Genomic DNA, 27,351 nt, shown 5'->3' on the forward strand with positions numbered 1-27,351 from the left:
CACCAGCAGGGCTGGCATCCTGTCTGGGCAGACAAACCGGGAGAGCCTTCCAAGGAGCCCCCTGTGATGTGGCACTCCCTGCAGCAGGATTTATGAGACATTTGGGGTTTGCTGCTGCTCCCTTCACAGAGCTCTCCCAGCCTCCTGCCAGGCAGTGTGACTGTCAGCTGGGGCTGCTTTGGTGATGTTAAAGGAGCATCAACACCAAAATGGTCCTGCCGTGTCTGTTCAAGGCAAAGTTTTTGAACCTTGGAGAACGCACAGAGTTCTCCAGCCTTCAAAAACTGCTCAGGCCAAACTTAGAGATTTGCATGTATCTCATAATTCCGAACTGTCTGAACCTCATGTTTGTTAAGGAAACAAAGTTTGTTTCCTTAATTGCTCTCACTGCCAGATTTAAAAATTTAAAAGGTGTTTCCATGCTGGAGCAATGAGGCTGTGGGCAGCACTGTGCTCACCTGCTCTGCAGAGGGGGGCTCTGCTCTCACTACTCAGCCAGCCTTCCCAGCTCTGTTCACCTCCAGCAGCAATGTCAAGCTAACCCAATTTTTCAGCTGGTATTGAGTGCCACGGGCAAGTTTCAGAGATGTCTCTTTAATTCCTGCACTTGTAGAATTTTGTGAATATTTTCCCTCCAGTTCTACTGACTCATGCAGTCCAGGGAGTGGAGGCAGGAGAGAACATGAACACTGTAACCCAGGCCTAATTTACTTATCTGGTAAAGGCAGTTGTCAGTAAGCCCTTCACCTCTCTGTCCACAAAGATAGCACCTCCTGTGAGACTCTCTGGCCTCCCAGGTGTGAATATGGCATCAGTAGTGCTTGACTGTCCTAGCCAAGGCAGCTCCTGTGCTGGGATGCCCTGTGTGAGTGACAGCATTCCAATGGGAAATGCTGCTGAGCCCACAGCCCGGTGCAGGGCACACAGCTCTTTGCTGTTGGCGGCACAGGCTGTTGTGGCACACTCATCTCTTGATTCTGGACCTGTTTGCTGCTTAGTTTTTATGATATACTTAACAGCCTAAACCAGAACTTGAGATGGGCACCAGTGTGGGGTTTTGACACATTTCTTTTGAGGCACAGAGCTGTAATGGGGATCACTGCTCAGTGCCACTGGGGAGACTGAGGGTGTCATTCCTGGAAAGGGAGGGTAGCTACGAGACGCTTCAGTGCTCAGAGAGATTTGTGTCTGTGAGAAATGGATTTAGAAATAAGTTACAGTAGCAAGTAGCAGTGACTTTTCTTTTTCCCCTAATCTGTTCAACATGCAGCTCTGATAGCTCTGCCAGCTAGATTTGAATTGAAACTGGCTCCACAAGGTACAAAGGCTCTCCAGCCTCATTGCTGGGACCGGAAATCCATTGTGGCTCCTGATTAGTGCTGGTGAAATCGGAAACCTTTCTTGGGGCAGATAATGATCTCACAAATGAAAATATAACCTGTTCATCCTGAATTTTAACAGGATAGTTATGCAACTCCAGGCCAAATCCAGGATGTGTCTTATCTGTGCACCCCTTGGTCAGAAAAGGGAAGGGTGGCTTTGGACCCCTGCAGTACCCTCTCCTCAGAGCTCCCCTGCTTAATGCCAGCAGCAGAGGGGTGATGGGGTGAGACTGAGTTAAGAAATTGGGGTTCCCATGTTGGGACCACCCCTTTGAACTTCTTGGCTGAAGATTGGGCCTCTGTTTAATGTTCCTCCCCATGACAGTCACCACTGTCAAAAGACAGGTGGTCTGGCTGGGGCTATCCATGCTTTTGCAGTCCCATAATAATCCCTTTAATTATGGGTAACAATAGGTTCTGTTTTTTCCTATGTTAATAACAAGTTGCAGGGTATAAATAACTCTGCTATTAAAACACCTAACGATTTACCATTTGACACCTATGCAGGCTGCTGGAGGAGCCTTGGCTGTGCAAGGAAATTTTTTCTCCTGCCCTGAATATTTTATAATTGTTCTACAAAGAGCACATGGATGCTCCCGTCATTAAGAAATGCCAACCAAGGTACATTGTGGCACCAGGGAGCAGAGAACAAATAGCTAAGGCTGTGCTGCAGCTGGAGGGAGCACTCCTTTCAGACCTGCAGCCCTGGTTTGTTTGACTAGTTCTGTATATTGACCTTTGTTGTTTAAGAAAAACACAAACAAACAGTATGGCTTTCTTATAGGACCCATTAACTCCTTCAGAGGCTTTGTGGTGCCTGTTGATGAGAGCAGCAGACGTGTGGCTGTGTACTGCAGCCTCGAACACCTCTGGTGTTTGCTGTCCTTGGGTGTGTGCAGAGACAACCTGCCCGGCCCCTCCTTTGTGCCTGTGGAAGAGGCAGTCTGTATGTAAATACATGGAAATAGGCCTGGTCACAATTGCCAAGGAGATGGGGGTGATGGGGAGAGGGAAATTCACCTCAGCTCTCCGAGGGGAGGCAGTCCCGAGTGTCACTTCCGAGCCCGCCCGTGATGGGTTTGATGTGGAGCCTGCGAATGGAGCTGCTTAAACATAGCAGTGTGCCTAAAAATGTAAAAATAAAAGCAGTGCTATTTTAAGCCTCGAGAATGAGGGATTATAAATAGCCCAACTGGTGTGTTACTCCTGGCTGGGTGTGTCGGTGCTGGAACATCAGCACAGCTGTCACTTCCCTTTGAAGCGGTCTGTCGCTAATGACCGCAGCGGGAGCCTCCTCCTCCTTCCCTGTTCCCCGATAAACACAGGGCACTGATAAGGTGCTCAGGGCACTGATAAGGCTCTCCAGGCCGGGGCCATCACACCAGCCCTCGAGCACAGCCGAATGGGAGCTGTGGAGCTCATGGAGGGAGGCAGTGCTGGCCCAGTGCAGCTGAGGGGGTTCTGCTGAGAACAGGCTGTGGAGCTGGGGCTGCTGAACCCCGAAAAAAGGCAAAACAGGTGTGTGGATAAACACTGGTTTGGGCCTTGTGAGCTGTGGATTTAGAGCTCTCTGTTGTCAGTCTTGCTCTGTGCCTGATTGGGATACATCTTTCTGCTCCCATCAGACTTCTCCTGTGGCCAGTGGAGGAAAAGAAGTTTTGAGAGTAATTTCAGCTCACCTTACTGTGCACCTCCAAGGTGAGGTGGGCAGGCTGCAGTGAGGGAAGCCTGGAAAACACACCGAGGCTTGCCCTTGCCTGCCTGTATTCCCAATCTGCGGAGGCAACAGCAGCTGTGGTGATCCAGTACATAAAGTAAATTAAGTTGAAAGTCACACAAGTACCTTAAATAGCTGACTTTTTACTTTCTGACTTTCAAAAATGGTTTTAGTTTCTGTCTGTTATTGCAGTGTGGTGGCTGGAAAGAAGCGCCTTTGATGCTGTGTTCCACTGCCTCCACACTGCAGTGAGAGGCAGGGGGACAGGCTCTTTCTTGGAGGCTGTTTCCAAGAGGAATTCTGGCTGACTCTTGCACCAAGTAATGATATGTTATTTGCAATATATGGAGCCAGGAGCCGTCTCTGGGTGATAGGGATCTGGAGACTAGTAAACAAAAAAAGGCAAGGTTGGAACTCAAACTGTAAGAAGAGTTGTTTGGGTCTAAAGAAAGCAACTATAAACCAAATAATGATGATGTTCAAAAAGGTCTGGAGTGGTGTGTGTCAGGACAAGGTGCAAATGTATTTGCCAAGCCCCTGCACTGGTAGGATGCTAAAATCTGGGTTATTCTCACAGGGAGCTGTGAGCAGCTTGTACCCAGAAGGCAAAGCAAAGGGAGTTTGTGGGCCATTTCTTCTTTTCATAACAAATAGAAATGGGCCAGGAATCTCCTGGTGTAGCTGAGTCTTCCCCAAAGAGGGGGAGCTTATTTCATGTTCTTGCACTGGAGGAAAGCTGGCAAATAGGCATCAGTAAAAGAGGCAAAACACCCTGATGGGTGTCTGAACAACCTGTCTGAAGGTTTCCAGGAGCTCATGTCGAATTCCTACTCAGTAGCCTGCTAGTAACACATATACCTGTGTCCTGATGGGATGCTCCACTAGCACAGGCACCAAGCCATTGGTGAGAGAAAAGATGATTTCCATCAAAATGAACAGGAATAACAGCAGTGACAAATAAAGATCTTACAGGTTCAAACCTGATAAGCTGACAGCTCCATTTCCAAAGCTGGATGTTTTCAACTAACCACCTAGAAACAGTATTTTAGTAATGTGCTGACTGTGGTGGACCACGTGCATTCTCCACACTACTGACAGTCAGGGAGCTTCTGGGGGTCCTGAACAGGATCTGAAAAGCTGCAGTTAAGTGCCAGGCCAAAGATTAAAGCCTTTTTCTGAAAGTGAAGTTGTTAGCTCAGTCTGAGAGCAGAGACTTCTCCCATGGCTCTGTGTGGTCAGAGCTGCTCCTGGAGGGCAATGGAAGGACTGATTTAATGCTCCTTGTCTCCTTGCTTTTATGCTGAACTCTAAATCATGCCTGTGTTTGGCGGCAGCTTAGCAGAGCCTGAGACCCCTCGGGTGCCACAAGCACCCAGATCTCCTCTGCCCTGGCCTGGGGGATGTTTGCAGCTGAGGTCTGTGGCTGTGTGAGGGTGCACAACACACACGGACACAGACGGACACAGACACAGACACAGACACACACCTCCCCCCATTACGGTATGAAGAAGCTCAGCTTGCTTTTTATTGCCTCTCCCCACTCCCCCCTTCTTCTTTTCTATAATCATTGCAAAACAGGAACAAATGAGTGTGTCACTTTAAACCATGAAACCACTTAGTCCATAAAGACAGATTTGGCGTCTTTGTGCTGCAGTGACAGGCCAGCGTTGCTCCATAGTGATCCCACTGTTCTCCTCGGCCCCGCACCCCCCTGCCCTCCCCACCCCCTCCCAGATTTGCTCCGTGTTTGCCTGCCTCTGTTTTTGTGGTTGGTAACCAGCAGAAGAATGGAATGGATTTAATGATTTGTTGGCTGCGGTGCTGGCATGATTAAGTCAATAAAGCTGCAAGCTGAAAACAGTGTAGTTACAGTATATGACTTTAACCTTGTTAATGCATGTTTACGTCCCCCTGCCCAATGTATGGCTGGATATTGCATAAAGAAGATCTGACCAATCTTTAACCCATTAAATAATTCATAAAGTGAGAGCAGACATCAGCTACTTGCCGAGCGGATCAGTAACCATGGGGTCAGCAATAACTTTGGCTCCCTGGACCATATCCAGCATGTTTAAACTCTGGTGATGTCACCAGGCAAGCTTCTAAGCTTAATCATTTGGATGGGAACAAAGGGAAGTTAACTGTTGACATGCAGTGTCTCTGCAGAAGAGACACGTGCAGTGCTCTGCAGCATCCCAGCCTGGCAGGGAGCGTGGCTGGGCTCCAGCTCTGAGCCTCTCGTTCATGTCCCTCTGTCCCCCTCTCCTTACAGCAAAAGCGTGGCTGGCCACATGTTCAAGGGCACGTGCGTCCTAAACTCCTTTTAGCTTCAGTGACAGAGACACCAGAATCCCACAGAATTTCAGGGAAATGTTGGCTGATGTGAGAAGATGGTATTTGGAGGCACTTGGAAGGTTTTCTCATCATGGGTGAATTTTGAATGAAAAACATCTGCAATGGAAATGACACAGAGGGAATATAATGCAGATAGAACAGGGTGAAGACAGGGATGTGTGAGAGGATGTGGAGTTAAACTGGACCATTCTCCCTGCAGTAAAAGTTGTCATAATAAAGTATCAAGCAGGACTTGCAGGAAGATCCCAAGATTTTCACAGGAAACTACCTCAGCCAGTCTCTTATTTTCGTAAAGACAAAACATAGGGCTGACTTTTCCCAGCACCAAGATCTCCTCACACAGCTTCCAGCTGGGCACTGAGGGATTTTCCAGGTGCTGCCATGTCTGAAGCTGCTGCATGCAGAGTGTTTTGAGGACTTCAGGGGCAGATCATGGGGCATGTGGCTGGGACATGCTGCACTCACTGGGCTGTGCAGCCAGGTTAGAGGCCCTGGGGACCATTACAGCTCTGTGTAGTTTAGTGTTGTTCTGAGATGCAGCCAGCTGTGGCCAGACCTGGAGGAGAGGTGCAGAGAGGAGAACATGACAATGACTTGTATGTGGAGTGACACAGGAAAGGCCCTTCCACCTCTCACTGGTGAGCAACAAGGAAAGCAGCTCTGCCAGGTCTGTGGGGTCATGACACCAGGGCAAGGGAGAGGCAGGTTTCAGATGTAAACCCTCACATTGCCTCAGGAAATTTCCCTCATTCTTTCTGGGAGGAACTTTAATTCCTTTTGGAGGGAAACTGAGACAGGGAGTAATGAAGTTGTTTGCCCATAGTCAGTGAAGAATCTCTGTATGACAGAACTGGAAACTGGACCTGGTTAAGTAAGCCCAAATCCATAGGAACGGCTCTTGTTCTCTGACTCAGTAAAGGAGCAAAGGCTTTAGAGGCTCGGGCATTCACCTGTAATGATCCCAGCTCCCACTTCTCCTTCTGACAAATTGCGTGCTTACACTCTCATGAGCTCACCCCAGCTGTGTGTCCAAAGGGACACTTGTATGTCTGAACTCCTCGGAGCCTTGCATGCACAGCACAGAGCCAGGGGTGTTTGCAAACACACCCCAGTTTCTTCATGTCTCCATGGCTAGGACTGCTGGGGCTGTCAGAGGCACCAGGTAAAAGCTCTCACGTAGTTATTTGTGAGGCAGATGGCTGCATACAGCAGAGCATATCTCAGAATCCACCACATCCGCTCAGTAATGAATTTTCCAGTGCCAAAAGATAGGCACCTTGTGTTGGAGATTAGAGCCAGGACCTTCAGTCTGCTGTTGCCAGCATCTGCAGGCAGAGATCGGGGGCAAGGCCGACCCCCAGAGCAAATGCTGATTATTCTCAGTCACTCAGTTACTCCCTGTTTCTTTTTGGTGGTTCTTTTGATGATTCTCAATTTAATTTACCCTGCCTTTTTGTTTTGTTTTGTTTTGTTTTCTTGGTTTGGTTTTTGCTGTAATCCAGAACAGCAGTTTGCTTCAGAGAAGGTGCTCCAGAATTTATGGCAAGTCATATCTGATCTGTGCAGGAATTCCATGTTCAGTTTTCTTTGTTTTTAGCTTGGAACATTGTGCAACGCGCCTGAAAATCTTTCTTTACCGGTCTGTTGATTTCGATTAATGAACCCACATACACCTAGTGATGTTTTATTATCACTCACCCATCATATGGTGTTACAGCAGCTGGTAATTTTTGTGCATTGACTGCATTTTCTTTTCTGCTTGATAGAAAACAGAGTTGCTCCAAGCATATGATAATGCTGAATGGGGGGATCCCAACTTCTGACCCATAGCTAATATCCTGCAAGTCACATGGAGCTACCGGGGATTCTTGAGCTGGAGCTCCAAATGCCTGTGTTATCAGCAAATAAACACCATTAATTGCTTCTAATATGACATGCAGTGGTTAAATGACAAGATCCTTATTAATATGTGTGTATATCAGCCTTTCAGTGTGGATGAGGGGGAGTATGAAGTAGTAAAATTATTTAAAATTAGTAGGGAGTATTTACAGGAAGACATAAAGAACTGTCAGTTGAGGAAAGCAGAATTTTATGTTCTTGTTCTGGATGACCTTGCTCCAAGGACAAATCAGAGCTTTATGAAATGAAGCTGCAGATGGCTAGTCTCAACTCTGTAATAATGAAATGACACAAGAAAAAAATGAGACATCTAACAGTTTGTAAATACAATCTGAATGGAAAGGGAGAAAAGGGATTTTTTTAAGGGGAGACTGAGTTGACTTGGTTACAACAGTTCAGCTTCAGGTGTTTTAATAATAATTTCCATCTAAAAACATAATGGAATTGCTCCTTGTTCCCCATACTCAAGGTCACCTTAACACATTTTTCATTTTTAACATGTCAATATCTTGGTTTTAAAAATTTGATCAGGAGAACTACCTAGTCACAGCCTTCCTTGTATCCATTATTTTAGCATATTATTGATCACTGCCTTTTGTTTTGTCAGTTACGGTGATTTTTGACACCTGATTTTTGACACCTGGCAGAGGATCTGATGAAACCCTTTTTAGGTTTTGGGCTAGTTTCATGTGTTAGGAAAGAGTAAGGGTGTGAGAAGTTCAATACTGAAAAAGTGATGTGATACTTTGTGCCAGAGCATGCTTTGTTTGTGCAGTTACATGAGACATCAGGAGTAATTATGCTGGGTTTTGCATGTGGGGATGTTTTCATGCAAAGGGCTTCTCAGAAGTTGTTAGAGAGCCAGCTACTACTGCAAGTGAAGAAGACTTGGGCATCTGCCTCTGCAAATTGATCCTTTGCATGACAAGGAAAAATAAATTAATGGAAATGTTAACTGGGAGAAAGCAGGGGATTTTCAAAATCTCAGTGATCCAGACCACTCACTGCAGTTCACAGAGCTTTTCAGAAATGGGCAGCTAGAGAACTGATTTATCCCATTAGCTCAAGATTTTCTGACTTTCACTTTGCTGGTGTGAAATCTTCTGTATTTCTTTTATCAGATCTCTCTGCTCTCCCTAATACATAAATTTACCAGCCAGTCATTGCCCTCCCCTGTAGCAGCTTCTGCTGGGTGTTGAGCTCACTTGACTCCTTTGGAATCTCATTGACACCTCTGAGAGCATGACTTGACATAACACCAGGATTGCTCGAGTCAAACCACTTTATAAGACACAAGATATTGTAGTTTGTCATCACAGCTAGCACAACCTTGCAGAGACAGGCAGGACTACCGGCTGAAATTAGGTGAGATAAGTACAGCTTTAGAGTATCTCATTCAATTTGTAGGCAAGCTGCCCTCCATGGGAACAAGAGCGTGGTGTCAAGGGTTGGAGAATCATGGCAGCTGTACAACCCAATATAAATACATGTTCTGTGCAGAGAATTCAGTTTTGGATTGTGACTATGTGTTATACAGAGAGGTTTGCCTTGCATTCGGGGTGGTGGATCAAAGGCTACACTCACCCATGGCCTGGGAGTTTATCTGGGCCAAAGGAACTACTTTCAAGGGAGCTGCTGTTGCTGAAATCTTGATCACACCTCTCTACAAGCACTGCAGTCCCTGTGTCTGTCTGTTACACACCAGCTCCTCCATTCTCAAGCTCTTATCTGCTCCCAAAGCTGTTTCCCATGTTCCTTATTACTAGATTGATAACACCAATGATTTCCACATGCCTGCTAAAGGATGTATTTTTGTCTAAGAGAAAAATCCCCATTGCAATAATTCATTCTGGATTTTCTATCTTTTGGTTGCTCTGGTTGCTGTTGCTCTTTAAGGGCATGTTTTGATGGAAGAAACCAGCTCTGACAATATTGGTAAAGTCTTTGCACAACAGCTTTATCTAATTCAATTAATTTTTTTTAAGAGAGGAAGTTGAGTCAGTTTCCATCATATTAGAATTTTGAGTCCATTTTAAAAGCACTTAGGATACTTTGATGGAATTTTGTTTTGCTTTGAACTGCATGAAGTATAAGAACAACTACAGGGAAATTGGTGTTTCAACTCCTTTGCTTGAAGGCAGGAGGAAGATCCTGATAAAATTGCTAGCCAGGTGTGGTGATCTTGTCACTGCTCCTAGCAAGGAAGGAGGACTGCCTTTCAAGGAAACTGTACATGCTCATGCTGTATGAAAAGAACAAAAATCTTGGAAGATTGTTTTTTAACCAAACCATATACCCACGGATCACTTACAGTCTTCAAACAAAGCCTTTTCCTGACTGACAGCCCCCAAGATAAGCTTAGAAACTTGAGTCTGGCAGTATTTCACATGCTTGTGTATCAAGTAAATGGTTGAAAGATGGGTAAAAAAAGCCCAGATCCACCAAACTGCACAGTTTGTTTTATCAATGTTCATACATTGTGCTAAAGCAAACACGCAAACAAACAGAAAGCTTTTGGAGCATTTCTGAACTGGAAGGCTGTTTTATCTTGAAGAGCATCTCTGAATTGTGAGTAGAATAGAGGAGAAAAAAAGACAGAAAACTTTAAAAGAGCAGATGGAGAGTTTTGTTAACTCCAAGGAGCAGAGGCAAGAAGCACAGGTAGCCCCAGAGTTCTGCATGGAGCAAATGACAGGGACATCTCACAGACATCACACTCTTGGGGGGGCTGACATGATCCTTTTGACAAACTGACCCTGGATTTTGTTTGCTTTATTTGTATGCATAAGTCACTATCTTAGTGTCTAAGTGCATTAACTGCTGTGGAGGCCATGAGCCTTCTTTGGAAAGGTGGCATCAAGGTTTCCTGTGGGTATGCACAATGTCCCCACACACCAGGAGTCTGCATGTGGCTTCTCTGTCATTCTAAGTCATGAAACTTAAAACCATGAAGTTGGGTGAGACAGCTTTAATACTGCTGGTGTTTAATTGCTTAGTCTGTAGTATTGGCAGTGTGGTTGTGCCGGTGTCTCAGTCCTGGGCTTCAAAATGAAGCGTTGCCCAAGCTTGAAGTCCCCACCAAAGAGAAGCAGCACAGCTCCTGGATGAAAGAGGGGCAGGTGGGAATGCAGAGAAATGCAGGGCCATTAGTTTGAAACTAGTATTTGCATTTTCTCAGCAGAGTACAGAACTCCCTGTTTGTAACAGATGTTCTAAAAATACAGAACAAAACTTGGTTTGTGAAACTTCACCCCACCCCCAGGGAATAGCTGTCCCTGCCACGAGCACGGATCACCCACGAGTCCCCAGCCCAGGAGCCAGGCCCTTAGAGCAGGTCAGGAGTGGCTCTGCTCAAGTCCTGTAGCCATGGTTTTCTGGTTACTTCTTGTGTTTCTTATTTACTATGTGATATCATGATATATACTTCAAACTAAGTTACCTTTGGTTGCCAAAAAAACCCCAAACCTGGTGGAAAAAGCAATTTGTGCCATTCATGTACATGGAGCTAACATCCACCCTGGCTGCCCCATTTTCTTAAGACTTTTGTTTTTATGCTGTGGCCCATCTCAACAGCCCTTCTGGTTTAAGCTCTGAAATCACTGGATTCAGCTGGATGCCCCATTGGAAGTAGAGGGAATATTTCTCAAACCAGCAGCGTCTTTTGAAATGGAATAAACTTTTTAAATTCAGGTACTAGGGGTATTTTAAATGAGCCCTTTCTCTGTTCCTCCACTACTGCTAATGCTTTCAGTTAGGAAGTACAGCTCTTCCCCAACTCTGCAAATATCTACTGAAATTTGCAGTGCTGCTTGCCTCTCTCTCAGTAACCTTGCTGTGACCTGGTTATCTATTAGAACCACAAAGAATTCAGTCTCTAATTAGTCCATCTGTTAACTATTCAAATTCATGACTTAGTTTTATTGTCTGAGCCTTTAACATAATGCTGAATGGTCTCACCTGGCAGCTTATTTCTTATAAAGCAAGTGTGCCTTTCAGAGAGCCATTTTGGTGCAGATAACTGTCTTTTCAGCACTGGACAAATGAGACTGTCTAGCAGCCTGCAGTCCCCTTCCTGCCCTCACTGAAAAAAATTGTACATCTCCAATAGCTCTGGGATTAAGTCAATACAGTTTAACATGTACAATTTCTTTGTTATATTCTTTGGAGTTACACCATAAGAGCAGATGGGAAAGTTTAATAATGATGAATTAGTTTACTCATTTTCACATAGTATTTTCACATAGTCCTAAAAACAATGAATGCTCTTTATTAAAGATTAGAGGGTTTTTTACATACTTACCAAAGAGTGATTACAGCTCTGGATCAGCTCCTCAGAAAGTCTTGCTTTTAAATTCTTTTTGGACTGTTTGTTAATGAGGATTCAGAGGAATTAGGGGCCATAAATTTACTCATTCTTGCTTAAGTGAAGCCACAAAGTGATTACTGGATATATCACTGAGTATTGAGGACTGAAGTTTATCAACCACATTCACACATAACTGTTCATCTACAGGCTTATTTGCTGCAGCTGTGCATTTTCTGCGTAGTCAGGTGATGGGGCTTGAGCTTGTCAGTGATTTTTGGAAGGATGTAGATTAATAAATGTCCATGGCAGGGCTCAGTGGCACTGTGTGCACACTTTCCATCCAGCAGTGCCTCAGTGGCTGTTGGAGCAGCCCAGGCTGGCCCAGCTGGGTGCGGTGAGCAGGGATTTGCCACGGAGCCCAGTGGGGCAGCCAAGGGCACTGGTGCCACTGGTGCCACTGGTGCCACTGGGGGGGCCATGGCCTTCACAGGGGCGCTCAGTGCCTCAACACTGACAGGAGCATTGCGCATTCCTGCAAGCCTGGGGATTGACTCTTTTCTGCCCGCTGTTGGAACTAGTGCATGAGACACTAAGTCAGAACTGTGAGGTTTTCCCCAAGGCCTTTCTGAGCAGAAATTGCCCCATTGAGGAGCCTGGGGAGCGCTGCAGGAGCTCTGGGCCTGCTGTGACACTTTGCCTGGCAACAGGAACGCGTACTCAAACTCACTCTCCAGTTCCAGAGTTCCTGTGTGGTGTGCCATTTAGTTAGAGATTCTGCTCATTTTAATATGACTTTTGAGAGGGGAAAACAGAGAAAAAAACATGATATCTACATACAATTTTTTTTTTTTTTTAAGTCAAAGAGTCAGAACCTCCCATAGCTCTCTCCACCCTCCAGTGTAAGGCACAGCTCAGCCACACAGACCCTTGTGTGGGAACATCCACTCCAACATTCCCAGCTTTGGCAGCAGAATCCTCCTCTCTTTGCTGTCTTCCTGGATTTATAATGGGATAAAATCAAACTACAGACGAGTTAAGATTGTGGCTGCTTTGGCTTGGTTTTACTAGGAGAAGGAAAGTGATTTTTCTTGGGAAGTGATGAAAAGGAAAAATGTTTAAAGTTCATTAACCTTTGGTACAGATTGCAGTGTCCTTTAGACTACACCATAGCTATTCTTAGTCATGACGTGCGAGTGGTTATTTTTTGTTGTACAGGAATACAGTAGTTCCCACTAGTGGTGAAAAGACAGATTTTTTTTTCCTTTTCCTTTCTGTTTTTCTTTTTTGTCTTAACCTAAACGTGAACTTGTAGAAGTCAGGATTTCTAACTCACTCTTTGGCTTCTCAGTTATGCTATTTTGTCCTAATTTCCCCAAAAGCAAACTGCATATCTCTAGATTGTTTCTTTACTGGCTAATTAAGTGTTACACAACTTTGCTCTGAAAAACTCAGCAACCCATTCAGTGTATTTGCAAATGAACTTTGCTGATTGTCATTATTGCTATAGGGTGCCTGCAGAAAATCCCATATAATTAAGCAGTTGTACCACCACAGCACAAGAGCTGCAATTAGTAATGTGATTTACACTTCTTTACCATTAATAACATGGAAACATCAACATTATTTTCTTGATGATGTTTAGGAGAAATTAGAATGAGGTGGACATGATTAGGAAAAGAGACTTTTATGTTATGACTTGTTAATGCAATAGCCCAGAGCAAGACATCAGAATGATTGTCCTTGCACTAAAACTCCTTTGCTTCAGTAAGCACAGACCCTCTGTGCACCACAAGACAAGTTTGGAGGAAATTGGATAGATGGCAGGGATTTTGGTGGTACGAACATTTCAGCGTCTTTCATGTGCAGAGTACACAAACTGAATCTCTCCACTTTCAAATATTCCCCCAGAGGCAATCTGCATTATTCAAAGCTTAACTGTGGTTGCAGAATCCTGTCTGACATGAAAGCAGACTGCCAGCTTAAAATGAACTTTAATATTTACATCTGTAGTAAATCATATTTACTTTTTCATCCCCTCCTCTTTTTCTGTGGGAGAGATGGAGTCAAATGGGTAGGAGGGAAGGGGGAGGAGAAGAGATGTCCAGCAGAATTGTAAGCAAAGCACCAGTAATAAAATCTAGTCTTACGAGACTGCCCATGAATAGGAATGATAATGAGAGCAGTGATGAGCTGCAGGTTTGTGTCTTTTAGTAAATTATCTAGCAGGCATTTACATTTCATCAATTGTGCTTTTGCATAATAGACCAAAGTGCTACAACAAAAGGAGGCACCATAAAAATGAGTAATTTCAGTGACCTTCTTGGTAATCCCTCTTAGAAAGAATGTCTTGGAAGGAGTTGGATGATTCCTCATGGTGAAGCCTCTGTGGAAAGGTGCCCCAGGCTCAAGGAGCTTTCCTGGTGACAAATGCCTTTCAAGGCTTCCTTCTGGCCCCTCTGAAACATGGCTCGTATCCTGTTTTCTCCATCTGAGCATGCTTCTAATTGTCAGATGTCAGAAGGCAACAACCATTTTCTTCTTGCTTATCTCCTGATAACATTGATTCTCAAACAAAGGATGTGGGCTTCCACTCTGAAAACAAAGGAAGCATGGCCCAGCTAAGGATGCTGGATATAATATACATACTTCTCCCTTCCAATAATAACAATACATCATAAATAATGTAGAAGCTGGATGTGAAAACAGAGAATGGGGAATATGCTGGTGTTGCTGTTCCTGGGTACAGCACTCACAGGATCTTGTCCTTAGCAAGGCCTTGACTTCTTCCCTCATTTTTCTCTTGTATTTCCCTGAATACTTGCCTGCTCCTAAGATGTTTAGAATTCAGTATTTTTTAAATTCTTTTTCCATTTTGGGTTGTGTCTTCATCATGTTCTGGTGAATTATTTTTCTCTCCTCCCCATCGTACTCTTTCTTTGGAGGCAAAAGCTCAGCTGTCAAAGTCAATTTGGATCTTTCACTGAGGACTTAGAAAGAGGCTGGTTTGTGCCAGGCAGGAGCAGGGCTCACTGCATTTATTACTGATTTGTGCCTAGGCATGACCTGACCCTGCATTTTTGTATGTTCTTCTCTCCTTTCACAGTGACCTCTTGTTCATCTGATCTTGAAATCCACAAGAACCACTTTAATCCCAGGCCCACATCTTCCTTATCTCTCTGGATCCTGGATCTGATGGCACCCTTTCCTTTCCTTTGCCTTTAGTTTGCTCTTTCCCTGTAGGTATTTCCTCTACATTCACATGCTAAATCCCAACCTGATGCAACTTTCCTTTCCTTCTGTCTTTCAGTATAACAGTTGGAGAAGTTGTGAGAAATGTGATGCTTTACTCCCACCCCTTCTGCCAGCCAGGCAGTCCTGTGACTGCAGCACTGGTAGTGAATGGGTCCTCATGGCCCTGGGCAGCACAGGAGGAATTTTGGTTTAACCTTTAGCTTCTCTCACTTCTTGTGCTGATCCTTAGAAATCAGAGCACTCCCCCACCTCTCACTGTCCCCACTGGAGCACACAGGGCCATGTGAGTCCATGAGGTGCTTTGGCTTTGGGACAGCTGAAAACTGAAGAGAGGGCATCAGTAGAGAGGATAAGGGCTTCTGTTGTTACCTCCCTGATGAGATTAATTTCCTTTTTTTCTCTCTCTTGGCAGGATCAAAGCCCTGGCATCGTTGCCAGGGTGCAGGAGCCGGGCTCCATCCCGAGCGGCGGCTCCGTGCCGGCACCGGCCACGGTCAATGGGTACACGATGAGGAACCATCTCCTGAAGCAGCAGATCATGAAACGGCAGCTGATGCAGGTACAGGGGAAATGCCCCTGTGGGCTGCTGTGCTCTCACTTCACTGGGAGGGACAGGACTAACTGGAATGAGGAAATCATCAGTCAGCAAATGCTAAGGGTGACTCTGGAATTGCTAGGCTGAGTCAGACTAGGCTGTGGTGAGTCTAGCACGGAGCCAAGAGAGGCCAAGGCCAAGTGCTGCTCTGCCAGAGCTGAGTGCAGATCTGTCCCCTCATATGCAAGGGAAGGATTTGGTCACCTCCATATCTCTGATGTCATTTTTGGTCAGCCACAGAGTTGGGAAGGAAGATGCAGAGAAGGGAGTCTTGGAAAGTGAACCAGCCCCAGAGAGAAGTTCTCCATGCTTGCCTTTCTCTCTGGTTCCCTGAGGATTTAGCAGAGCAGATGTTAGGCTCCAGTTTGTCCAGGACTTGACTGGTCTCTCTAGCAACAGAGGCCCCTGTAGGAGGTTTGCCACAGGCTGTGTGAGGAAGCTGGGATGGGGAAATCCCACAAATTAATTGGGCCTGACCATGTGCCTCTGACTTCTTGAATGTGCTGCTGGATTTGGGTCAAGGAGGCTCATTTCTGTGGATGGGAAATGAGATGAGAAGTAGCTCAAAAACCTTCAATGAAGTCCTGAGCTGCTCCTTGATCAGACTCCCTTTCAAACCCAACTCTACCTCCCTGCCATCACTTGGCTTTAACTTTTTCTGGGCCTCTCTAAGACTGGGGGAGCTCCACCATCCCCAGAGAGCTCCCCAGGTCACAGCTGCTGCCCACAGCAGGGATGTGAGTGCAGTGCTGGGTTCTGGGGATAAATGGTGGGAGACTCAAATCAGTCACCTGGACTAGCCCAGGAATGCCTTGCTCAGGGAGCACCTGCTGTGGATCCCTGGCTCCTGTGTTCTGGTTACAAGTGGCAAAAAGCACTCAAGGGGATGGTGCACCTGGGCAGAGCTTCCAGCAGCAGCACACTTGACTCATAAGCTGGTGAACACAGGAGTCACCATATTTGTCCAGCTCCCCTTTGGCTGCCTGCACAGCATCTGCTGAAGGTTGCAGTTCCCAGTGCTGGGCTGGCATCAGGACACCTCTGCAAGAAGGGGAATGTGAGAAATTAAAATTCATTTTGGAATGAACTGTCTGGGTTGAGTCTTATCAGAGGATGGGGGGTAAAGAGTGTATGGGAGTGGTTGTTAATGACAGTGGCTACACTTCAAGTGTCTGCTGCTTTTTTGGTTGTCAAGAGACTTCAACTTCACTGTTACTCCTCTTGTTTTCCAGGAAAAACAGAGACAAAACATGCTGGGAGTAACATCTGAACAGAGGAGCTTGTTTGCAGCTCAGCAGATAAACCAGTTTCAAGGTAAGGAAGGAAATTACCAGAAAATGGTCTGAAAATCCTTGAGGTGCCAAGACCTGGTATCTGGTTAAATAGAGACACTTATTGATTCTCTGCCCCAAATTAAAAGTATTTTGCATTTTATCACATATTGTGAGATTCCCATTTCCTTATGGCTCCATAGAACTATGTTACAAAGAACACAAAGAGAAGCCCCCATGACATGAAAGAAAGAGCAGCAGTTTTAAAGGTTTAGCCATGTTTCCAGGGTGAATCCGTGCTCACCAGCTAACGTGTCTCTTTGTCCACAGCCGTGCAGCAGCCCATCCCTGCTGACTGCAACCAGGTGCTTCCCGCTCCTCCGCCCAACCACCGCATGCTGCCGTCAAACCCAGCCATGCTCCAGAGCACCCTGGGCTCTGCCATGGCCTCAGCCCCCGCCAGCCAGAGCAGTGGGACCATGGTGATGATGCCACACAACCCTGGCAAGCAGCAGGGGATTTTCCCACCTAATTCTGACTTTAACATCCCACTGCGGCCAAGCCAGAACTCGCTAGGCATGAACTCGGGGTGCCAAACTGGTCACAGCCACTCCTCTGTGAGGCCGGGAATGCCCATGGGAGGCTTCAGTTCTGGCTCCTTAGCAAATCACTCTGCCACACAGCAGCACCTGAGGCAGCCGAGCATGCCAAGAATCCCCAACGTCTACCCCAACTCATCTGCCCAGATGTGGACACCCACTACTGTGCCAAGAATGCCAAATCAAAGCCAAATGGATACCAGCATGCAGCAGTTTTCTGGGAACACGGTGTTCTCCAAACAGGGCGTGAGGCCGAGCACACCGGGGCAGGCGTTCTCCCAGCAGGCTGTGGTGCCACCAAACCAGATCGCTCCTGGCATCCAGGTCAGGCAGATGCAGAAACTGAGCATGGGACAGTCTGGCCAGGGCTTGAGCTCAATGAGTAATCAGAACTTGAGACACAATTTAACCAGGGGACCGTTGCCAGCTATGAATGTTATGAAATCGTTGCCCCAAGGAGTGTCCAGTTTTAACCACCTCAATCCTGCCCCGGGGCTGGGCCCGCCCAGCTACCCCTCCACGGGCCAGCCCGACGCCTTCAGCAGGATGAGCGGCGCTGCTGAGCTGCCCCAGTACGACTTTGTGTCCCAGCACAGCAATTCCATCATGCCTGCCAACTGCAGCGACACCGACTTCCTCGACTCCCTCATGAAGAACAGCAGCAGCAGCAACGACGAGGAGTGGTTGAACAATCTGACAATGATAGATGACATTTTGGGACAGCATGCTCAAAGCTCTGGACACGTTTAGCTCGGAGAGAAGCAGCCTCGTTGTAAATAACACACGTATGTCTTTGAGCAGAACAGACAACCCGTGAAAGCCACTGCCTCGTTCAATACAGAGGAAATGGACTCAGCCAATTCTTTGCTTGCATCAAAGTTTAATATTGGCAGTTTTTCAGATGACTGTATATATTTGAATATTTTGTAAATTATGTTTTCCTAAACCTTAAATGTAGAAGTATTTATACTTCTTTGCTGGACTCTTTGTAAATAAATCTATAGCATAACTTTTGGTTTTATTATAGGGATTTCATTATACCTTGTTATAAATATGCAAATAATATTGTTAGTTTCAGTAATACTGTGTATTACAGCATAAAATACTTATGTTTTTGACATAACTTAACACATGATCTAGGGGTGTAATTGCAACCAGACTAAGCAGAAATCAAATGTGGCGTTTATTCTCTCATATCAAGAGGAAAGATTGAAAAGTTGCATTAAAAAATAAAGAAATAAAAACCCTAAAAGGAGCTGCTGATTCCCTCATCACTTGGTCTTGTAGACCAAACCTGGTACACAGGTCCCATCCAGGCACCCAGTGCATTCAGGGATCTGCTTGCAGAGATGCATTTGCCAGATCCTGGGCATGTTGTCAGCCTGACACACCCCAGTGGGTCACTGTCCTGCAGGGAGTGTGTGCTGGTGCCCTTCAGTGCTGGGCTGTGTGCCTGGGGCGCAGGCTCGGCGTGGTGTGGCCCATGCTGGCCAGCCTGGACAGGAGGTGCTGGGCAGGCACTGCCCAGTTCCAGCCACTGAACCCCTCAGCAAAAAGGTAGCTCTGGGTTGTGCACCTCTACCATGTATATTTGTAGTGTACAGGTGATTTGTTCCTGGTTTTAAGGCTTTTCATAATTTCTGTTTTAATGTAAGACTTTTTTCAGGGGAAAAGTCTACAAACATTAATAGTTAATTTTTGATGTTTTTCTGTCAGCTACTATTGTCCTCTGTATATTTAAGAGTCTGTTTATAAAAGATTCGCTGTACTGTAAACTTCTTAAAATGTTCATACTTTGTGTAATCATATTTTAACAGTCACGTCATACTTCGCAATACATTTGTAATATAACGTCAGCTTCAAGCACAGAATGTTTTTTTCTTCATACCATAATAAACTGCCAGGGGAAAATTGCATATCTTTATGTGCTCATTTTTCAGCTACAGTGTTTTGTACCCGCAGATATTTGAATTAATTTGATTTGTCCAGGATGCTACAACGTCAATCTAATAACATGTACAAATGCATGTGTGCTGTTGGTAGGAGCACTGGGCCAGACAGAGAGTTTAAGCAGGCTTTAATTTTATTTTAAGGTGGGAGTGCTGAGGCCCACTGTCCTTTTCAAGTATAATTATAGGTGAATGTGAAATTAATCTCTGTTGGGTTTTTTTTTAACATAGCACCATGTTTATTTAAGTGACAGTTCTTGTGTGTAAATGCCAAGTGTGGGGCAGTGAGAAGGGGACCTTGCTCATTCTTTGGCACCTGCAAGGGCAGTGGTGAGTACAGAATGTTCTCCTTTGACACAGAAATTGTCTTATGGGAGAGCTGGTGCCTGTCCTGGGGGAGGCCAGGCTGAGAGGAGGGGTAGGAAAGAACAGGAAAACTTCAGCAATGTTAAATAAATGCACAAATAGAATCTGGAGCTAAAATTGCCTCCATTTAACTGAGCCAGACTCCCCAGCTTCCTGGTGGAGATGTGTTGTTGCTGCCCTTTGTCCAAGGCACACTGTGGGCACCGAAAGCCTGAGGAAATCTCCTGGGGGGATTCCTTGCTGGAGGGAGGGGCTTGGCAAGGACACATTCCTGTCCTGAGTGGGTCCTTCCAGGAGCCTGTTCTCCAGAGCCAAAGGGCAGAAAACAGCTCCTGAAGTCAAAAATGAGAGGGAACAGTCGGGGTTTAAAGCAGCCAGGCACATGCTCTGCTGCTGGTGCACAGATCTTTGTGGCTTCCTGATGGCAAAGGCTGATCCCACAGAGCCAGAGGTTCTGAGGGGAATGATCCCTAACCAGCTTCATCTCCAGTTTGACGTGTACTTGTATGAAACCAGGATGAGGACAAAAAAATCCAGTTTTTCCAGCAAAGGAAACCAAAGCATTGCTTAAACTATACTGTAGAACTCAGCAAGTGTCTGAGTAAGGCAGAAATGCTGACTTGCCTCTGGACAGCAGAGAGGGGGAGAAATGCCCATGGGTGAGTCTGTGGTGAGGACAAAGGTGAGTTTGTTTGGCTGTGAAAACTGGCACCATTTCAGCAGCTTTTCTGTCGTGAGCTGTATCCTGCCAGGGCACAGGGAGCTTCAGGGAGTGGCAGGTCTGACACAGGTCTGGGATCCAGAGGCGCTCAAGCCCTCCAGGCTGGCAGCACAGCAGCCACTGATGGCAGAGAAGGCTCCTGCCCGCATGGTCCTCTTGGGAATATTAATAAAAACAGCAAAAATGTCCCCTTTTCGTTCTTCATTTTGTTTGTGTCAATACACACTTCATCTTTTCAGTTCTGCATGATTTGGGTTACAAACACTGTGGGGAGGATGTCTTCAAAAGACAACTGTTTCCAACAGAATTTTTGTAAAACAGTTTATCTTGTACCTCTGTTATGTATGCACTTGTTTTTACTCTGGTTTTTTTTTGTCTACCTTTTCAGCTGCTGGAGCTTTTCACCCCTCCATATCCCATTCCTCATGCCTCAAGAGGGAATGATGATCCTTCCTTGCCACAGAGGTGTTGTTGGAAGAAGAACTGGACTAAGTATAATTATTATTGTCTTGCTGGTTGTGTTTGTAAGTACTCCTTAGTAAACATGTCTTTTGGGGAGTTGGCACAAAACCACAATGACCAATGCCCTGCTTGGGTTGCAGCCCAAGCACAAGGCTGCTGCCTCTCCCTGGGTCAGCTTGGGCTGCAGCACAGGCACAGGGAACTCAGGGCAAAGGCATGATGACCACAGACAAACATTGCAGCAGCTGGAGTGCCAGCACTGCAGTCCTGGCTGGTGTCAGTTCATGTAAATAGTAACTGTTAATGAATTAACTTTGTCTGTACTTTTGCCTTGCCTTTTCTTCTCTCTCTTTAAAGTGTGAAAATGCTCAAAGTGTAATCCTGCCTTCACTCTGACAGTCTGTGTCATTAAGGCAAATAGTTACAGCTGTAAGGGCTATGAACTGTAGGACTAAACACATCTGCATGGTTCTCCTGCTGTATTTACTGGACCAGCAGATCACCCCACAAGATGTACATGGGCTTACACCATGAGCCAAGTTCTGCCACCATGCAGAGTAAACACACAACAGATCTCCTGAAGGCAGTGGTACAGTATGGGATTTATACAAACATAAATAAGAGCAGCATGTGGTGCTCTGGCAGTGCAAACTGAATTTGGATTTCTAAAATAGTTACAAGGAACAAAGTGTCTGACAGCACTCACTGTTGAATGCCATCATTTATTTTCCATCCAAGTTACGTCACCAGACTGCCCTCATAATTATGGCCATGAAAAAACAGAGGTGAGGCAGTAAGCTTTTCCTCTTGGATTCTAAAATAACATCAAATGCCTATAAAGTCCAGAATTTCCAAAGACTGAGCTCACTGAAAGCCTCTCTCACTGAAAGATTAGTAGCATAGGTAAACCACACTTACTATGGAAAAATTCTCTTTGTGGATTGTATTAATCTAAAGCAGCCCATTTATAACAAAGAAAAAACAGAAAAACACACTCTTTCCTATTAGACAGTAGGAATAGATGTCATGGGAGCCTGGATCAGACAATTTCCCTGGGAAGCATAGCCCTGACTTATGCAGAACCTGAGCCCTGCTGCTCAGAGGCTCTACAGGATTGATTACATGTCTGTCTTAAGAAGCTTTCAACAAAGGAAGCTGCACTGATGTTGAAGTGTAAGGTCAAGCTCTCCTCTTGTGTAGGATGTTGTAAATCAGGAGCTATTCCACTGCCTGCTGCAGGGTAACCCCTGATTTACACCTCTCTGGGAGCACAGCAAGCACCTGGCAAGGAGCTGGCACTTGTCTCATGGTCCTGCCTGGATGACCCTCATGGTGGGAGAGGCCACAGATGTGCAGGGTGGCCCCAGGGGAGGAGTTGCTCCCTGCTGGTGCTGCAGGGCAGCAGGGACACAGGGAGGAACGAGGCAAGTGGCCACTGCCCTGCTCTGCCTCTCTGCTGCTGCACCTGCACTGACAGGCAGGTGGCACCTGCTCCTGGGGGACACTGGCCCTGGCACATCTGCCCAGACACTTATTCAGGATGAGCTCAGGTTTTGGTGCTAAACTCCAGATTAATGCCTGTTTCCTTCTACTCCCTGGTATAGATAGATATAGATATAAATATAGCTATATAAGGATAGATAGATAGATAGATAGATAGATAGATAGATAGATAGATAGATAGATAGATATTAGCAATTTTTGAAAAATAATAAAAAAGCCTAGAAAAGAGTGAGAGGTTTTAAACACCAATAAGGGTCTCTCCTGGGCAAGGTAAAACAGAAGTACTGGTTGGCAGATGCAGGAGTTCCTGAGAACTTAAGACTGTGCCTGGGCAAGAGGCCTCCTGTGTACAATCCTGCATGAAACCAGGCACAGACAGGTTATTAAAGCAGGCTGAAACCACTGGAGCTGTAGTTAATCACAGCCATGGCTGTGCTATAGGTGAGTAATGACTCTTACAGTTAAAGGGAAAATATTATGTACATGTTAAGAGAAGTTTTGTAGATGTATCGTTATGTTTGCCCCCCTTTCATTGTTATCAGGGATGGCCTGGCCAGTCAGGCATTTGGGAGGGTCAGTTTGTCACTGTGGCAGCACCTGGGCTCCAGCCAGGTGTAAGATGTAAGAAAGTGATCTCCACCCCTGCACAGCAAAGGAGTCGATTGACAAGACTTTGGGAGGGGCTAAAGGTTTAAAGGGCAGAACATCCATTGTGTGGGTGAGCACATGGTGGTGCAATTCTTTGCTTCTGTGGCTGTACTATCGTCTCTATTCAGCCTTCTGTTGTTTGATAAGGCTATAATAAATTAAACCTTCTAAATTTTTTGAAAGTGAGTATCATTCTCTCAACAGCTGTGTGCTGATTAAAACTACCCCCTGCCACAGCAGTGATTTGTCCCCACAGCCCAAAGGGCCCACGGCTGAACTCTGCTGCCACTCTCAATGTGTGCCAAAGCCAAGGACCACTGAGAAGCTCCTGAGGTTTGTGCATCTCATTGTTTTTGTCCTTATCAAAGCTTTTGATGCTGCAATTTAATGAATTTAACCAACTTGGCTGGAGAAGAAAAAAGAAATGCCCTTTTAAGCTTAAAGTTGGATTTGTATTTAAAAAGGACATTTTAATTGTTCTGGTGTTGCCTTAATCCCTTTTCAAGGAGTGAAAAGATGTGTGCTGACCCTGCTGGGTTCCCTGTCCTGGAGCTGTGCTGTGTTTGATGGATGACTGGGACAGACAAGACCTGGGGCAGTAGCAGGGGTGGTGAGACTGGCCTATTTTCACTCTCTGAGGGGAAGCCAGCCCAAAGCTATAAAGTTGTGAAATCTCTTTTTTGTTTTGCTGATGTAGAGCTGTGCTTGGCTATGGAGCTGCAGAAACATGCTTTGTTTCAAGTTTACAGACTGCTCCTTGTCAACTCTGCTGGCTTTGTATGGCAGCCAGGGAGAGAATTACCTGGCAGCCCCTTGCTCCTTTCCTTTTCTGGGCCCATAAATTACTATTCTCTCTCACCTATTAGCTGATTGCACTATTTGCCTAAGCAGTTCCCATTAACCCCCTGTTTGAGCCTTACAATCCTTAATAATATATATATTTTCCTGTGCTCTTTCAGGATAGTTGATGATGTCCATTAGCAGTGGGGGACCAGAGGCAGGAAAGGCTCAAGACTCAAATCCCAAAGATATTTAGGTGCCTAATGAGGCAGGCAGACACCAGTAGGATTTTTCAAGTGTAGTTAAGCAGGACTAGCAGCCACATCTCATGGGCAGTGGGTTGAGTATTACCACCAGTAGGTCCAGGAGGAAAAGCTGGTTGTTTCTGTATGGCTTGTTGTGAGTCAGGCCCCTTGGTGTCTTAATTTTCCGACCTTAAGAGTCAGTTGGCTAATTCTGGCAGGGATAGCATGCAGCCTGGCAGGTAGGCAGTGGAGGATGAGCCACGGATTCCAGTTCTCCTCGGTGCAAGTTCTTTGCTTTACTCAATCCCTGTTCCCACCTCTGTGATGTGGCACATCTGGCCCTACCACAGGGCTTGGGCTCACACAGCAAACATGAGCAGGTCACTCTTCTTGGCCAATATTCCTGCCAACAACCTCTTCAAAAGTGCCACCTGTGCATCTTGAGGTGCATCCTACTCCTGCTTCAAACCTGCAACTCAAACCTGACACCTCCTGAGCTTCTAATGGCTCATTAATGTACCCAAGATGTAGTGAGACACCATCTGCATCCATGCTTGTCCTGGCATGAAATCAGGCAGGGAGACTCTTTTCATCTTCTTGCACCTAGAAGTTTGATCCCAGGATGATACTTCCATTTTAATTGTCTGTCAATTGGTAATTTTATTCCTCTTGTCAGCATCCACAATAAGCATGAGAAGTTTTTCCTCTGGCTGTGCAGCATTTATAGCTGTAGTACCTCTTGTCCACATCCTGAAATCATCCTCAAACTTAAACTCTGAGCTATCCTAGAGAGCAAATATATTCTTTTATGTATTTTTGTGTATTTTATGCAGTGCCCAAACAGTGAGGCCCTAGCCTCTAGATGCTACCATAAATCTACTAATAAATAATAGCTCAACACTGAGATTAACACTGCTACACAGAGACCTGATTTGGTACATTAACTTCTTATTCTTTTCATGCTGTGAATGTAAGCTGTAGCTGGAGATAAAAAGTGCTGTGAAGATTATTGTAAGTGCTCTGATCTTCTGAACCCTGAATGAGGGTCACTGTTGTATAATAAATTGCATTAAAATATAAATGAAAAGAAATCGTGTACAATTTTCCCAGCAAGAATTATTCACGAGAAGCTTCATGGAAGAAATGACTGCATTAGCTCCAATAAAAGCCATTATTTCTTTCAGGTGGCTGCTTGAAGATTTGCTAATTGTCTGAAGAACCTATATCAGCACCTGATGTGATATTCAAGGCTGCTGAGACCCCACTTTCTCAGTGATTTTGCAGAGCTGAGAGAGGGTTTGTTCCACTCATTAGAGCAACCACAGAAATTCTGCTTCATAATAAAATTATTTTCTCCTATTCACCAGAGTGTAAAGATTTGGCCAGGCCAAATGATCCCCAGCAGTATGGCTTTTTCAGTCCCACAGGAATGATCCTTGGTCTCACAGGACTTAAGAGAAAGATTTTCATTGATTGCTGCAGTGAAGGTTCCTGCTAACTCCATGAGTGCCAGTTGGTTTTAATCCCGGCCATAAATGGTAATTTTCTCTAACAATGGGAAAGAAAACTGCATTTCAAACCCAGTTTCTCTTCTTCCCACCGTGACATATTTAGGCAAACTATGGTGGTGTGTTTTCTTTTTTCATTATAAAGATCAATACCCCACAATAACAAGATTAGATCCATTTTGCCTATAAAACATGGTAAAGGAAAATTTGAATTAAACCAGAATCAATAAAGCATGAGCTTTGGAGAACTCAAAGCTCCTTTCAGTTCCTTGAGCTATGCACTGGCAGCCTCTGCTGACAGAGGCTTGAATGCTTCACTAACACCTGATAGCGAAGAATTTCTTCCAAATTATTGGATCAAGTGGGCTTTAGAGAAACAGAAATCAGTAAAGCTCTGGTGAGCAGCAGTGCCTGAAACAGCTTGCCCACCACTGATTGCCTGTGGTGCAGAAGCACTCACTGTTGTTGGCAATATGACAGCAAATACTATCATGGAAATCAAACAAAAATATGATCTGGTCTAAATAGATGCACTTTTCTGAAGAGAAAAGGCTTTCAAAATGTTGGTCTTTCTGCAGGCTCTCTAGCTGGTCTGTGACCTTGGGACTCTTTGCATTCAGCAACTGCAATCTGCTGTCTGGAGCTTGTCTGAATTTTGAAGCTCCCTCCCCTTTGTTGTGGGATGACAGCTGAAAGGGGCTGTGCTGTGTTTTCAAAATTCACAGATATTCCACTGTGAGTAGGAAATGCTGGCTTCCTGTCCTGCCCTATCAGCTGCAGTGACTCTTGAGCTATAAAACAAAGAGTATTTCTGAATGGAGCATGTATTAACTCTGCTGTGACAGCCTGTCTCTGTCACACTCATTCACGTTCTAAAAATGATGCTTAAAATAATTCTTACATGCTGAATTGTGATTCAGACACTACTGTAAAAGCTTTAGATGTTAAACCCTCACATGTGTGGACCTTGACAATAGGAGGGGGGTGTTTGGGGGTCCATCTTGCACGGTTTTCTTTTCCCTGATAAAACCGTTTGATGCCAAGATGCTTTTGCTTTTACAAGGTGTTTTAACTTCAACCACTTCACTCCTGCACTCTCAGCTACCTGAGTTGTGTCACTGGAGTTCTTTCAGGATTTGAATGAAACCTCAGCCCTTCACAGAACTTCAGAGCACAGAGCAAAAGCAAAGCACTTAACAGATATTAGACTAAAGGGTCCTTCTCTTTTACAAGCTATATTTATACATTTAACAGATCATTTTCTATTGCACTTTGCAATAAAAGAAAGTGTACTGGAAGCTTACGCTTTTGTGTGCTATTTGCTTTAAGAAGATTTCCTTGTATTTCTCTTAATTTGTAGCATTGTTCTACTAGGATTAATTCCACTAACAGATCAAGTAATTCAGTGGGTATTCAATTTCTTTGGTTCTTCTAATCCAAATACTCCAGTTCGCTTAAAACCTTTATGTACTATGCAAATGAGATATGATACATGTGAGAATGAGTTTGCTTTTCTGTGAAATGCAGCTATTTCTCAAATAAAACATACTAACTGCTGCTAATATTTGCATAGGGAATATAAGGGGGGGTGGTTCCTACATAAATATAGGATCAACACATACCTGATACTGATTTTCCTTGTCTCTGAAGACAAGGAGTCAGTGTGTGCCTGGTGGTGACAGCAGATGTGTGTATTTATGTACATACACACAGACAGGTATAGATTGGATGCATCAGTTGCCAAGTGCCAGGTCTTGGTGACAGCAGTGCTGTGTATGCAAACCCAGGTATCC

General features: G+C 45.1%; 1 protein-coding gene across 5 annotated transcripts in view; it reads left to right on the top strand.

Annotated features, from left to right (window-relative positions):
* Nucleotides 1-19,292, top strand: part of MAMLD1 (mastermind like domain containing 1) — a 244,679-nt gene extending 225,387 nt beyond the window's left edge. For all 5 annotated transcript variants that reach the window (XM_074551738.1, XM_074551736.1, XM_074551739.1 and 2 more), the window contains 3 exons: nucleotides 15,324-15,470; nucleotides 16,739-16,820; nucleotides 17,108-19,292. In XM_074551738.1, the coding sequence (XP_074407839.1) occupies nucleotides 15,324-15,470; nucleotides 16,739-16,820; nucleotides 17,108-18,126 (1,248 nt within the window). In that variant the 3' untranslated portion in view covers nucleotides 18,127-19,292. The remainder of the gene's footprint in view (nucleotides 1-15,323; nucleotides 15,471-16,738; nucleotides 16,821-17,107) is intronic.
* Nucleotides 19,293-27,351: the final 8,059 nt, after the last annotated feature.

This window comes from Zonotrichia albicollis, chromosome 14 (assembly GCF_047830755.1).
Source record: "Zonotrichia albicollis isolate bZonAlb1 chromosome 14, bZonAlb1.hap1, whole genome shotgun sequence".
NCBI classification, from domain to species: Eukaryota; Metazoa; Chordata; class Aves; order Passeriformes; family Passerellidae; genus Zonotrichia; species Zonotrichia albicollis.